At 41.2% G+C, this 15,052-nt stretch overlaps 1 protein-coding gene across 1 annotated transcript in view; it reads left to right on the forward strand.

The window, feature by feature from the left end:
* Nucleotides 1-15,052, forward strand: part of RAPGEF5 (Rap guanine nucleotide exchange factor 5) — a 218,244-nt gene that overhangs the window by 57,466 nt on the left and 145,726 nt on the right. The window contains exon 7 of the mRNA XM_084618683.1: nucleotides 7,212-7,260. Within this exon, the coding sequence (XP_084474809.1) occupies nucleotides 7,212-7,260 (49 nt within the window). The remainder of the gene's footprint in view (nucleotides 1-7,211; nucleotides 7,261-15,052) is intronic.

Genomic DNA, 15,052 nt, shown 5'->3' on the forward strand with positions numbered 1-15,052 from the left:
TATGCGATTTTGGAATAAAGGTTGCACTGATTTTCATTTGGATTTGTGCTCCTAAACAATTCAGAAGCTTTTGGAAATCCTACCCTTAAAGTCAGCAGAAAGCTCAAGTTGCCATAGAACTGTAGGACATTGCAACACTACCATTCCTGCTGACTCTCACAAGCTCTTTATTTTAACTTTTAGTTACCCAAAATCAGCCTTGGCCCTCACAGTACATTTAAAAAAAAAAAAAAAAAGGCGCACGCACACGCAGACTGATCCAATACAGACAAAGGAAAGGCAAACTCCCCCAACAGGTATGTTACTGAGCAGATCAAACTGGGGATAAGGATTTGTCTGAGTCCACATTTCCATTAGGAATGAGTGACAGATCATTATTTCATGTCATGCTGAGATTACATACAAAATATTTTTTTGCTTCTTCGGTGGTATCTTACAGGTTGTTTTGAGCTTGGATGTCTGTTAATGTCACTGACAGTAATGAGGTGTCTGTTCTGGAGGTTTATTAGGTCTAAGCAAAGTTTTGTTTCTGCTACTGCTGTAAATGATGGCTTTTATTTCTTGTGTCTTGCCTAGAACGTGTTGGTTTGTGTGCTGTTTACATTTTGGGTCCCTGGTCTGTTTTATTAGTGTTATTGCCTCTTGCCTCTTCCCCTCCCTGGTCCAACACCCAAATGTCTTGCCCGCTCTTGCACTTGGTTGGTTTGAACCTGCCATGGAACTTTTCCATATGTTTGGGTTGCACTGCTGAATGCACTCTTCTGTGATTTTTCCCACCCCCACTCTCTGTGGTATTTGGTATTTTTTTCATGTGAAAGAGTCTGTATGCAAAATAGCTTCTGACTCGCATTCAAACTGTATCTTCTGGCAGTTGGTTTTATTGGATCTCTGCTTATGTTATGACCTGTTACTAAGGCTATTATTGCTACAGGTTTTTCCCCCAACTAGAGCTTAATGAACCTTGCTCATCTGGTTTAGTATTTCAGTGAGATTTCATTTTTAAAATATCCAACAGAATACCTTCCTCATCTTTCTATTCCACTCATTGGTGTACTCAGAGAATCCGAGGTTTCAGAGTAGCAGCCATGTTAGGCTGTATCCGCAAAAAGAACAGGAGTACTTGTGGCACCTTAGAGACTAACATATTTATTAGAGCATAAGCTTTCGTGGGAGACATTTCTCCCCCTTCCAAGGAATATCCCCAGAACAGGGGGAGGATGGGGCCAGAGAGGGGGAGTACACAGAGCCAGGAGCGGTGGAAGCGACTTAAAAGTGGGGGAGCACAGGAGTTAAAGTGAGAAAGATAGGGGAGATGTAGGCAGGAGTACAGCTGAGCAGAGCCTTAAGGTGAGAAGATGCAGCAATCCTCAACTTAATATCTTCTTTGTGGTTCTCTTGTATTTGATGCCACTATGACTGTGGCCATACTTCATGTGACGGTGGTTTCAATGTACATGTCACCCTATGTACCATTCCATATTCCGGGAACATGGTGTATGACATACTCACCCTTCATGAATCACTTATATTCCATAAAAATATTAGTGTGACGTTTTCATTAAAAATAGTTAAAATTCAGTAAAAATGGTTTCACTGTTACCTGGTTTGTGATTCAGGAGAAAGGGTGATAAGTGCCAATGTCTCAAAATGCTCAATGGTGACAAGGTGTCATCAAGGCAGTTTCTTTGAATTTAGGTCTGAAAATTCAGAATCTGAAAAAAAAACCACATGCATGCACACGCACACCACTAGCTGTGTGGACACTAAACAAGATATTGCCAAAAACTTGCTTTTCTCTACTGGATTAAGACCAGAAGCAAGCCAGCAACTCCCCCTGGAGTGCTGCATGAAAAAAATGTACATATCTAGATTTAAAAAATAATAATTCTCTAGCCTCAACTGAGCTTTTTATGTCTTCTAAATGGCCTGATCCTACCAGGTGCTGAGGCCCTTCGGTTTCCATGGAAGTCAAGTGGACTTGAGGGTGCTGAGCACCTCTCTGGACTTGGCCCATAGTCCCTAGACTTTATATGTTCATTGGGCATATTATACATGCTATTTCAGTTTAAACACATTTGACATTTCAGAGGGGTACCCAGTTCCCGTGCTCCATTTCACTGAATGAAATCTCTGGATAACATTCATTCACCCAATACACATGGGCAAGCTATTATCTTACTTCTGCATAAACAGCTTCAGGCAAAATTGGTATTTGCATGTCTTGTTGGGGAGACTAATCTGGGCTTAATTTAAAATGCATGTTTCAAGCAGTAGTTGTGCCTATAAATTACCATAAGAAATTGAGCTACTGAATATATAATTTGTGTCAAGTTTGCCACTACAAACCAAACATGCTATCTAAATGGTATCCTATGTTGGAAAACAATGCGGATGTAAAAAAAAAAAAAATTATGTAGATTAGAGGCTCGCTTATCCTCCTGTATGTCTAAAGAGTCTAAAAAGACCATTCTTTTGAACATTTTACTTTGTTATTGCACCCACTGCGGTTTTTGGTGCTACATGGAAGAGCAGGAGCCTAAGTGGCCATAGTTAAGAAGGTAGTGCCTACATAAATTTCTATTGAACTAAAAATAAATGTCAGGTATATATGTGGGATCTTCTAGATTTAGTGAAGGACAGACTTGGGGAATCTCAAACAAAAAGAGACAGTGCACTTAAACAGTCAGAACTATGAGCATTTTTAAAAATTATTTATCTATTGGATTAACGCTACCACCTCTACATCTTTTTCAAAAGTTTGAAATAGTCTTCTCTGTGTTAATGTTTTGAATGTGAGTTTAAACTGTAAGAAAGGCTGACTATCCTCTCAGAATCTGAAAATGAGAATTTGCATGAAATGTTCTCTCTCAGGTTATCCTAGACAACAAGGCACAAAAACTCAAAAGTTTAATTTGTACTTTAAAAATACAAAGTAAATCCAATGTGTGCTCTCTGACTGTGCTGTTTGGTGACTTCTCAAAGGATGAGGAAACTGTGCTTCACAGATATACTATATAAACATCCTAATGCTTTGCTTCATCACAAAACCTCTAAGAGCAGGTGGTGTAAGATCTTTGCAATATAAACACACATCAGGCTTCCCACAGTGCTCTGGTTTGAACAGTCAGTGAAAGGACACAGTAAAGAAGCTTCTTTTTGGGAGCCGCACGGGATGTGTAAACAGTGTTAGATGCCTTGGAATGTTTCTCAAAACTCAAAGATAATTAGAATATTATGCTTAAATTCATGACTAAATAGGTTACACAATGTAAATGTATCCATTCAGGCACTTTAACTGCCTGCATGTCAGTAGGTTTATATAGACTTCGGCTTGGCAACATTGGTAGTAGCTCATTTTAACTGATAATACGAGCAAATGATTTGATAGACTAGATTCATTTGTTTTGACAGACTCTGCTTCATCCATCACAGAAAAGAGCAATACCATGTTTTGGGAGTGGGGAAGAGTGAGACTAGCACTCTGAGGCCGGGTCTACACTAGAAAATTAGGTCAGTTTAACCAGGTCCATCAGGGGTGTGAAAAAGCCACACCACTAAGTGGTGTAGTTAATCCGACTTGTATCCCTGTGTAGGCAGCACTAGGTCAACAGACAAATTCTTCTAGTGGCTTAGCTACCACTTTTCTGGGGGGTGGATTACCTACCTAGGATTATGCAGTTAGTGTCTACACTGAAGCACAGATGTGCCACTGTAGTGTTTTAAGTGTAGACAAGCCTTAAGAGTTAGTTTCATGTCTTTTACAAAGGTCTCTGCTCTTAGAGTGGGTATTTTTTGTTTGTTTGTTTTTTAAAGTAACCATTCTGCTGGAAACAAAATCATTTGCAGTTGTTTCCTGCAGTTCCACCAAACTTGGCTTTCTTAACCATAGCTATCTCTATTATCTCCTACAGTCCCCTTAACTATTGTTTAAAACAAATGTGCATTTCCCTAACTAATCAGTTCCAGAGTGGCTGAGTCATCAAGAGAAGGCAAATTGTACTGTAATTCTGAGAACGCAAAAACTTCCAAAAGAAACAATACCTGGTAATGAAACCCAATAGGGAGCAAGGAGGGAACAAGCCAAGAAAGGAAGCTAAATTGCAGTTAAGAAAAACATTCTATGATAGCGAAGATTTTATAAAAATTTATATAATTAGAATTTTGCCATTAGTGAGCTTTAGTTTGTAGGCCCATGCTGTGTCTGAACTATTTACCTGCTGGTAATTATTGTGTTTTATTTAGTCTGTGGCATAGCTGAGAGTCTTTATTAGCATTTCCAATAGCGTTAAGGATATGTCTTGCATCTTTAATTCTCTAAGATATACAAGACATCAGGTAGCTGCTAGACAGGTGAAGAAATTGTATCTTTCAATAGCCCCTAACTCTATAATTTTTACCCTGTAAATGACCGACACTGCAACACCATTTTCTGTCTTTTGAGTGTACAGATTCTGCCAGTCACTCATCATTCAGTTCCGTTTTTGACTAGAAACAGGTGCTGTTCTATGCATGGCAAGGCAGCTTGTACCCTATTAATGTATGACTAACAAAATTACCTCTCTGATTGCCCAGAAGCATTTACTGGCCTAGAAACAGTTGACAGTTTGACTCTTAGACCCAGCTACAAGTATTAATTCATACAAAATATTATTCTTCTGTCCTGTTGCTGCTCAAGAGGATTGTATATTCACAGTTTTGTTCCCAGTGTTGTGCTCTGTACATTACAGAGAATATTCATGTATTTCTTGTTTAGCTTGAATCCTTTGTGGGCTTTTGGTTAGAAGAAGGCCAATGAGATGTGTTCAGTTGTAAAGGTGCTGCCCAAGCAACAATGTCCAAGCTGCTATTTTTAGTGCACTAGCTCAAGCTCCACTAGCATGAGTCTGTCTACCTGCCTGGGAAGCTCACTCCCAGTTGCCGCGTAGACACACCCAAAGTGCAAAAGACCTTCCTGTACTTATAAACTGACTAAAGTCCAGTAGGTAACATTCACAGAAACCATTGGAGATACTGATCAAGAAAGGACCATTAAAAGAGATTCATGAGCTGCATGGTGCTAATTATGTAATAAATTTAAGGTATAACACGTGTAAAGTTCTCCATAGGGTGGAGGCAGAGGCTGCTAGCGAAGTAACTGAAACCGTGTGTGCTGGAGAACAGGCCAGAGTGTTTCCTGATTCTGTTCCAGTTCTTCTTTGAGTAGAGGAATTCATCTGTAGACATTAACCTAACGAGTGAAGAATTCTGGTTGGAACTTGGCTTGGCTTTTCCCTATTAGGCCAAGAATATCTTATGGAAGACATGTATTTCTCTATGGCAGTAGGGGGCAGGTTATTATTTTGTGGATGAGCAGGATGAGAAGAAGGGATAATTTTCAGAATCTCTGGAAGTGCAATTGAGTATTCTTCCTTTGTCTACAGTTAAAAGGTCTTTTTTTATACTTTCCCCTTACTGTGACAATCACTGCTCCAAGCTGTGGAACAATAAAGAGTCAATGGGACTACTCACATACTTAAAGTTACGCACATAGTTTAAATATTTTGATGGAGCATGAGTCAGATTGCTCAGCACCTTTAGGATCAAGTTCTTAAGCTCAATATTAATTCCTGTTTCACTGAGTGGGTATGCTCAAACTTGTGCTTTTTATTATTTATGAAATAATCATTCACTGTTTATCTTCTGGTCTGAGGGAGGGCAAAAAGAATCTTACTGAGAATAGTGGTAATAGAGCTGGTTTAAATTTTTCAAACTTTTGTTCAGATGGGAACCTTTTGCAAATAAATGGTTTTTTTCTAAAGTTTCAGGTTGGGTTTCCCACCCCCCCCCCCAAAAAAAAAACAAAACAAAACAAAACTGGACAACGGAAAATTTAGTTGGTGTTTTGCCTTTTGGATTTTCCTTCCCCCCTTCTCTGTAGGTAAAAGAGTTGACAAACTGTGCAGGTTACAAGAGCATTATTATGTTTATATTGGATTGTTATATGTGTTTTTGAATTAATCTTATATCTTCAATGCTTTCTAAAAGAGAGTCATCTTAGAAGTAATAAATCTGTGTTTTGGGGATCAATAAAAAGGATATAGGTAGATTTTCCTCTTTTGTGTTTCATTTGGGAGGATGAGGAGAAACTGGTGGGTTTGTAGATGGAGTGGGAAATATTGCAGATTTTTCTTCCTCCAGAAATAATAATTTCCTGCAGGAAGCTGTAAAATAATTAACTCAATAATGAATTAAACTTCGCTAGTGCCTTCCATCAGTGCACATCAAAGCATGTTAGCTTTACAAACATTGCCAATGAATTAACTTAAGCCTCACAACATCCTGTGAAGTAGATCAATATTTCTGGCCTCATTTTATAGATGGGGAAACTGAGGCAAAAATAAATTCAGATTTGCCCTGGGTTATCCAGGAAGGGTGTGGTGGAGTCAGGAATGGAACTCTGATCTCCTGATTTGTAGACCAGTGTCTTCGCTGCAAGACCATCCCTGTTCTTCAGTAAGAAATAAGAGCTGACAGACTAAATGGAATGAGGTAAAAATGTGTAAATACTGGAGGAGATGATCATGATTTAGATGATGTGGTGTGCTTTGCACTGGTGTATTTCACCTGTATGAGGGTAGAAAGAAAGAAAATACCACCCTATAATATTAATTACCATTACAGCTTTGGTCTTAAAACAATCTTTTTGAGGTGAAGAGCTGATTGAGTTGGTGATATGAAGAGATGTTACTGAGTAAATAAATACATAGCATATGCTTGCAAAACCTCAGCTCAACTCCAGCACAGAGAACTCACCTTAGCCCCTGGAGTCACAAAGCAAACACAGAGTTGCAGTGCAATCACAGAGGGAAAAACAAACGTTTGACTGAGAGGTGAGGAAGCCTTAGGTACATACACGAGAAGAAGTTTGTAGAGAAAATAAATCAAATGCCACAGTCAACAGAATGGCTTAATCTCTACGGAATATGCAAAATTTACATGAAACTAAAATCACAAAAAAGTCACAGCATTCCCAGTTGAAAGAAAAATGGGATTGCTGGAAAACGTGGGTCAGGTTTTAAAACCAAACAGAAAAAACAAATTAGTGAAACATCTGTATTATTCTATATGCAATGAATATCTGGAAGATTATTAATTTGCTGTATCTTGCCGATACCGCATTTTTCTGTTTAATTATATATTTCTAACCATCATCTCTTTTTCTCATGTGTTAGGTACAGAAAGAACTAGCTGCTGTCATTGCTTTGAAAGCAAGAAAGTCAGGTGAGTACAGACAATTGGTCCTTAGTGGGGCTTTTTAACATTGTTCTTCTCTGTCATTTATTAAAGTATTTGATTCTTCATTGTTGACTTATTAAAATGTAGGTTGTATTAGAAAGCAAGAAATACAAAATCTCATTCCCCATTAAAGGACTGTGTGGTGGAAGAGTCTCTTGTATCAACACTATATAATTACCGTGGTGTTCCTGCCATCTGGTATCCCACCTGATAAAGTGTAAAGGCAGAATAGTTGCTGAGAGTGTGAACTGTTTGGGGCTGCTTTAGTTAAGCACAGTGTAAGTCTTCTTTTTGCTTATATTTATATGTAATAATGTTTATTTGTTTATTACAAATGCACAGTTCTTGATTTTGAATGTTGTGATATTTCTGTTAACAAGATCGTGAATTACAAATTTCTTTGTGTATTTTCCCTATTACTGCCAACTTTGTTTTGGCCCTTTTTTTTTTTTTTAATGATTTGCTATGTCCTTGTTTGCTGGGGTATATTTTGCTGCTTCTATACATCTCCTTTTAGGTGATATAAAGTGACAGCAAAAATGCCACCAAGAGCATGTTGCCTTAGGACTTGTCTATACTACACTGGTGTAGTGCAACCCATACTCTAGGGATTTTACCATTTAGAAAAATTCATACCCCTAAATAGGGTTGCCAACTTTCTAACGGCACAAAACCGAATTCCCCTGCCCCTTCCCTGCTGCTTCTGGGGCCCCATCCCCACTCACTCCATTTCCCTCCCTCTGTCGCTCGCTCGCTCTCCCCCACCCTCACTCACTTTCACTGGCCTGGGACATGGGTTTGGGGTACAGGAGAGGGCTCCAGGCTGGGGCAGAGGGTTGAGGTGCGGGGGGGGGGAGAGGCAAGGGCTCGGGGTGGGGCCAGAAATGAGGGACTCAGGAGAGGGCACCAGGCTGGGGCAGGGGTGAGGACTCTGGCTGGTGGAGTGGGCTTTGGGTTAGGGCTGGGGATGAAGGGTTGGGGTGAAGGAGGGGGCTCTGATCTGGGGCAGGGTGTGTGTGGGGGGGTGGGCTCTAGGGTGGGGTTGGGGATAATGGGGTTGGGGTGCAGAAGGGGGCTCAGGGTTGGGGCAAGGTGTTGGGAGTGCGCAGGTTCTGGGAGGGAGTTTGGGTGTGGGAGGGGACTCCGGGCTGGGGCAGGAGGTTCGGGGTGTGGGGAAGCAGCCCCCAGGTCTCTGCAGTCCCGTGGCGCATGGGTGGCCAGGGAGGCTCTGTGTGCTGCCCTCGCACACACAGGCATCACCCCCCAGCTCCCATTGGTTGCGGTTCCTGACCAATGGGAGCTGCATTTGGGGCGATGGCAGTGTGCGGAGCCTCCCTGACTGGCCATGCGCCTAGGGCTGCAAGGACCTGGTGGCTGCTTCCGGGAGTTGCTCGGAGCTAGGGCAGGCAGGGAGCCTACCTTTTTGACCGAGTCCCTTTTCCCGGGCATTCCATTCAAACCGGATGTCTGGCAACCCTACCCCTAAATGAAATAGTAATACTGGTAGAACTTTCAAGGGTAGGCAAGGCCTTTCTAATGCATTATTTTAAGAATTTGGTATGGCAGCTCAAATTTGCAAAAAGCTACTCCTATGGTCCGTTTAACTAGTGCATGCTTGTTTTTGTTTTTAAACAGTAACATTGTATTTGCATTTCTTAATGCCTTATGTTGGAGTAGTGTATGGAGAGGTATTGCAGGGTCAGGCATTATAGTAAGGTGTAAATTAAGTTAACATTCTTATTGTTTTAGGGGAAGAGTGAGTTAAGATAGCTGTTTACTCTTATTTACTTTATTGCTGATGGTTAAGGTCACAGCCATTAGCTCTAGTCTTGACTGTTAGTTTATATTGATAAGCTTTATTGCTTTCTCAGTGTGTCTTGCCTGATAAAGCTCGGAGTATTCCGAGAGAGAGCTTCTTACAGTATGTTAAGATCTGAAAGCCCCACATCTTTCCATCATATAGTTTTCTAACCATGTTCAAAATACCATGTTTACAGGAAATAAACCACCAACTGTCAGACAAAGAAGATTTGTGTGCAAATTCTCTTTTGGCATAAAACCAGTGGAGTTGGCTCCTGAATTAACTATCCTCACTCCCATCCTGATGTAGGTGGCATGTTGATGTGAGACAGGGCTTATCCGTAGGGAGAGCATGTGCCACTAATGTAAGGGAGAGCAGCCGTGTGGCTACTCTACTTCAAATCAGGGCTGGTGCAGTATGGCTTCCTTATGTACTGACTGGAACTTGAACACATGAAGGAATCTGCTTCTCTTTGTAGAGATCTGTTTAAAAGATTCTTACAGATTTGAACCCCTCAAGACACGGATGTTTTGCAGAAGCCCATGTGTTGATTGTATTTTTTATTGCATATCCCTAAACATTTCCTCTTGAGCTTTGGTTAGCACTTTTGTTTAGGGCAAAAAATGGGTATTTTGCTTGATTAAAGGACTGTGGAATTTGGCCCTGAGTGATTTTAATTTGTGGAAGTGCCCACACAGTGGTTTAATTATGCTGGCAAAACTGGCTGATTTGTACTCTGATGTTGTTTTTCTATGATACTGATAGCAATAATCACTTGGTCACATTGTCTGCTTTTATACAGCACTCTTCATGCAAACATTGTAGCCTGCTTTACAGAAAGGTAAATAATATTTGCTGTGCTTGGGCAGGGGGAATATTAACTCTGGGTGCCTAGAGGAAATGTGTGTATTTATCAGAACTCCACTCTTTTTCCGGTTGTGTTTTGTTTTGTTTTAAAAATTAAATAAGATTTGGCCGTGGTACATGCTCATGGTAGAAGAGGTTTCATCAACATATGAAAAGAGGTAATTATGACTATTTCGTATCTTATACCCATGGTGGAAAGAGGCACCATGTTCTTGTCAATACCAGACCATACTTGATGGGGAATGTGTGTTACCAGTAAATAAATAAATCTATTAGGGCGTTGAGAAAAGGATTATGGTCTTCCAAGAAATTACTCGAGGAAAGGGACAAAACTAGGGGGCAATTCACAAATGGTAGAAGCAAAAATGGAAAACCCAAACAAAAAACACCACTCCTTTCAAAGCAAGGGAAAGAAAATGAGAGAGACATTTATTGTGACATTCATGTCAATATATGTATGTTGCTCAGATATCCTTGTGATTGACATGGTACAAGAAGATAGATATTTTGGAATTCTGCACACACACTGTTTTAAGCCAGTATCTTTGAAACCAAAAAAGGAAGACTAAATTTCACCACTCGTAGCAACTGAATATCTCAGCAACATTGCAGTGCCCAGACACCATTGTTACAGTTTTATTTGATTAGATTAAAACTCATTGTAAAGGAGCCTTGCAAGGGAGAAAAATGGTTTTGTGCTCTTCTTTGTGGTATATAAAGCATGCATGAAAATTGCTGCTGTTCCTGTCTATTAACCTTAGAAATAGTTAGATGAATTAAGTCTTGTTTTCCTTGGAGAGACTGGAGTCTTCTTAGGGAATCAGTAAAAGAGGCAGGACCTTTCTCAGCCTTAAATTACAGGAATGTTGGTGTTTTGAATGATCAATTTATTTAGAATATTGTTTGTTGCTGGTAGCTCCCATAATGTGCTGTTTTTCCAAAAATTGAAGGAAACAGTCTCTTAACTGAATAGTTTTTAAGAGAATTTTCATTTGTCATAAGAACATAATGGTGTTATGTAAATAATCTGTAATATGTAATTTTTGTATTTACTTGTTAAACACTGATTGTAAGGTCAGCATTGTAAAGGACACAAAAATCATCAATTTCAAGTAGATTTTCACCTATCTAAATTTCAAAATGAGGTACAGGATATTGACCAAAATCGGTGACCAAAGTTCAATGCATAGAATATGGAAAACTTCAGTGTATGTGCTTAGCCTTGGAACACTTTAAATTCCTTTTGAATTTATACTCTTGCAAGCCACGGTACATTAAAAGCTGAAGACAGATGCAAAACCTGCAGTGTGAAATTAACCTGGTTCATTTTGGCTCTTTTATGTAGCTGAAAGTCTGTGAGGATTGAAAAAATTTATTCCACTTTATGGAACAAAATAGTAGTGACATACGGTAAGTATGGTGTACTTAATGCCCTGTGGAGAAAACTGGAAAAGTTTGAACAGATGAGAAAAGGTTAAACTTGTGACCTTGATATCTATAAAACCTTACTGCCTTTTGTGGGTTTTTTTAAGGAGTCTTTTCAGTGGACTGACTTATATATTCTTTAGTCAGGACCTTATTTCACTCCACCTTTCAATTCCTTCAGATGTTCAGTTCTTAAATACGAGGGTCAAATTTAGAAGTGTGTGTGGGATAAGACAGGATTCTCATAAAAATGTTCGCTTCAGGTAACATTCAGCACCATTTCAAAACAATGACTTAGGAGTGCCTCACCTTAGGTAGGCACTGGTAGTGTCATCTTAAGCTCCCCTTCACCCATCTAGTGTTCCACTCTGATGGTTATGGAATCATAACTGGAAAAAATAGCAAAATCTGCAGGTCTTTCTCAAAAGCTTTGCTGCATTGTAGCTCTAAATAAAAGGTGCAGCTAAAAACACAATCAGCAATATTGTACTTGAAACAATTTCATGTCCTGAAGTAAAGGGCAGACACATTGGCTTGTCTGAAATGGCCTTTTCAAGCCACCAAAGTTGTTTGTGTAGTTGACGGAACACGCACTAGATTGACCCAAGCTCCTGCATGATTCTGGAAAGGTCATTCACTGCAGTAGACCTGCCTTTGGTTCACAAAGTTTGGACATGGCTCCCTTTAGTACCAAAGAATGCAGCTCTTTGTATCATCCAGTTAAGCTTACATGAAGTGTTCCTTCCTATCAGTGTCTTAATATCCTTAATACTCTGCATCTGCATTACTCCAACCCTTAGCTGTGCTGTGAGCTCAAAGATCCATTGGGTAACACGTGATAGATTTATCATACACTGAAACAACAAAGCTGCACCCTTTTTTCTCCTATGTATATTTAACGGTATGTAAATCACACACAATTCTGGGGTATTAAAAAAGTCATAGTCAAAAGAACATACTCTAGTAAGTTCAGTAAAATCTGCGGAGTTACACCAAGGAAGAATTTGGTCCTGTTTTATTTGATTTTCAAGTTAATTTGAAACTCTTGGGATAAATATTTTGGCACATTTTATAAGGAATTTGCGCATAAGAATTTAATATTGCAACAAGATTATGTGGATGACACATGTTTCATACATAGCATCACAGAGTGGGCAACAGTGAACTGTATCTCATGTTTCAAGGCTTCAGACAGTCACCTGCAGGGGTAGAAATCTTTTCCCCCAAAGTATTTTGTGTTAGGAGTGTGTTTGTTTTATGGGGTTTTTTTGATCTCCTTCCTCGGAAGCATCAGAGATGGCAACAGCTGGAGATGGGGCATTGGACAGGGCAGGCCAATGTTCTGAGGTGGAACTGAGCACTCTTTCTCTCAGGTGCTCAACTGGATGTTCTTGATCACATGCTCAGAGTCTAACTGATCACCATATGTGGGGCTGGGAAGGAATTTTGCCCCAGGTCAGACTGGTCATGACCTTGGGGAGTTCTTATCTTCCTCTGCAGTGTGAGGCACGGCTCGCTTGCCAGGTTCATCTTGATCAATTTCTTACCATTGCAGGGTCTTCGGGCACTGGTGCACCTCAATTCTTCCTATTCTTTTCCTATGGCACATAATAGTTTAGTTTCCTGAGGGTTGTAATACCTTGGTCTAATTTCAGTTATATGGTTTAGTATGTGGGTGCTGGCTGCCCTTGGTGGCCTGTGATATTCAGGAGGTCAGACTGTATGATTTGTGTGGTTCCTTCTAGCCTTAAATTCATTGACTGTGAACTAAAATATAGTCAGTGTTGGTCCAAAAAGAGGTTATTGGGTGGATGTTTTGTTTGCATTCGCTCAAATAAACATATGGGGGGGGGAACCCACAGACTCTCTTCTCCAAACACTCAGAATCCTCTTTGTTTCGTTTTCAGACTGAGCATGCAGAATGCTTTATGTGAAATAGAAGCAGTATTTCACCTCACACCAGTTGTTACAGCAGAGGTGGGCAAACTACGGCCCATGGGCTGGATCTGGCCTGTCAGGGCTTTGGATCCGGCCCGTGGGATCGCCACCCTCGTGGCGCCGTGGGTCCCGCACCGATTCTGGAAGCGGCCGGCATAGTGTCCCTGTGGCCCCTGGGGGAGGAAGGGCAGAGGGCTCTGTGCGCTGCCCCCGCCTGCAGGCACCTCCTCCTGCAGCTCCCATTGCCGGGAATGGGGAACCGCGGCCAATGGGAGCTTCAGGCGAGGTACCCGCAGGCGAGGGCAGTGCATGGAGCCATCTGCCCTCCCTCCTGCAGGGGCCGCAGGGACGTGGTGCCAGCCGCTTCCGGGAGGGGCATGGGGCCAGGGCAGGAAGGGAGCCTGCCTTAGCCCCGCTGCACACTGCTGCCACCCCGGAGCTGCTCAAGGTAAGTAGTACCGGGCCGGAGTCTGTACCCCACACCCCAACCCCCTGCCCTGAGCCCCCTCCCACACTCCTCCCTGCACCTCAACCCCTTGCCCTGAGCTCCTTCCTGCACACTGCACTCCCCTCCCACACCCTGCACTTCCTCCTGCACCCCAGCCCCTGCCCTATATTCATGGCCATGCATGCTATTTCCCCACCCAGATGTGGCCCTTTGGCCAAAAAGTTTGCCCACCCCGTGTTATAGTCTGCTCAATCTCTTGTTCTAACATTTCCATGTGTCATTCTCTCTCTCTGCTTGCTAGCAGATATCAGATGTCCATCCACAGTTGCCAACTTTCACGTGGTAGATAATCACCCCGATTTTCACAATAAGCCAAAAATCAAGCTAATCCCATTTCAAAGGAAGGCCAAAACAAGCCAATCCCTAAGAACCCCAACACTGACTAGATTCCCCCCGCCGTGCAGCCTGGGACTGTGGTGGGCCCGCTGTGCACCCCTGACTCTCTCCATCCCCTTGCTCCTGCTTGCCGGGAGCTGATTTTAAAAAAAGAAGCAACAAGCCACAAACTAGCCAACAAGCAACTCACAATCCAATTAAGCCAAAAACGAGCCCAATTTCTGCATTTTTTTCGTGGCTTTGGCATGTCTGTGACCAGTAGTTAATGGTCTCTCCCCCACCTTTCCACAGTTTTGCTAAAATGCATTCTGCTCCAGTAGTTGTCAGGTGACACTATTTTTTAAAGATACAGTAGCATTCAGTGCAGTTCAGAGTTCTCTGGGTTTAAATGTAATGCTCAGGAGAATGAGAGGTTAATAGTACTGGCTAGATGCGTATGTTTAGAGCATATGGACACACAGGAATTTTCCCTGACTCTCCCATTACTGCAAAAATTATTTAGTTATAAGAGAGTGGGATTATTTAAAGTTATTGCACCTGATTCTCCACTGCTTTTGCTTCTTGAGTGAAATAGGTAAAATCTTATATTTGTGCAAATCTTACACTTGTGCATAGGGAGCAATTTACACTCACTTTGCAGTGTAGCAAATGACTACACAAGGTGCAAGGCAATGAAGAATCAGACTTACAAATTCCAAATGGATCAATAATAGCTGAGTCTGTATTACAAAATAAGCATAAAATGCCAAGCTTGTTTAGTCAGAGGTATGTTTCTCAAATGAAGTCCTTGTAGAGCACAGTCATATTATGTAAAAAGAAAAGGAGTACTTGTGGCACCTTAGAGACTAACCAATTTATTTGAGCATAAGCTTTCGTGAGCTACAGCTCTCAAATTGGTTAGT

The sequence above is a fragment of the Lepidochelys olivacea genome, assembly GCF_965140295.1.
Source record: "Lepidochelys olivacea isolate rLepOli2 genome assembly, chromosome: 2".
Classification (NCBI taxonomy): Eukaryota; Metazoa; Chordata; order Testudines; family Cheloniidae; genus Lepidochelys; species Lepidochelys olivacea.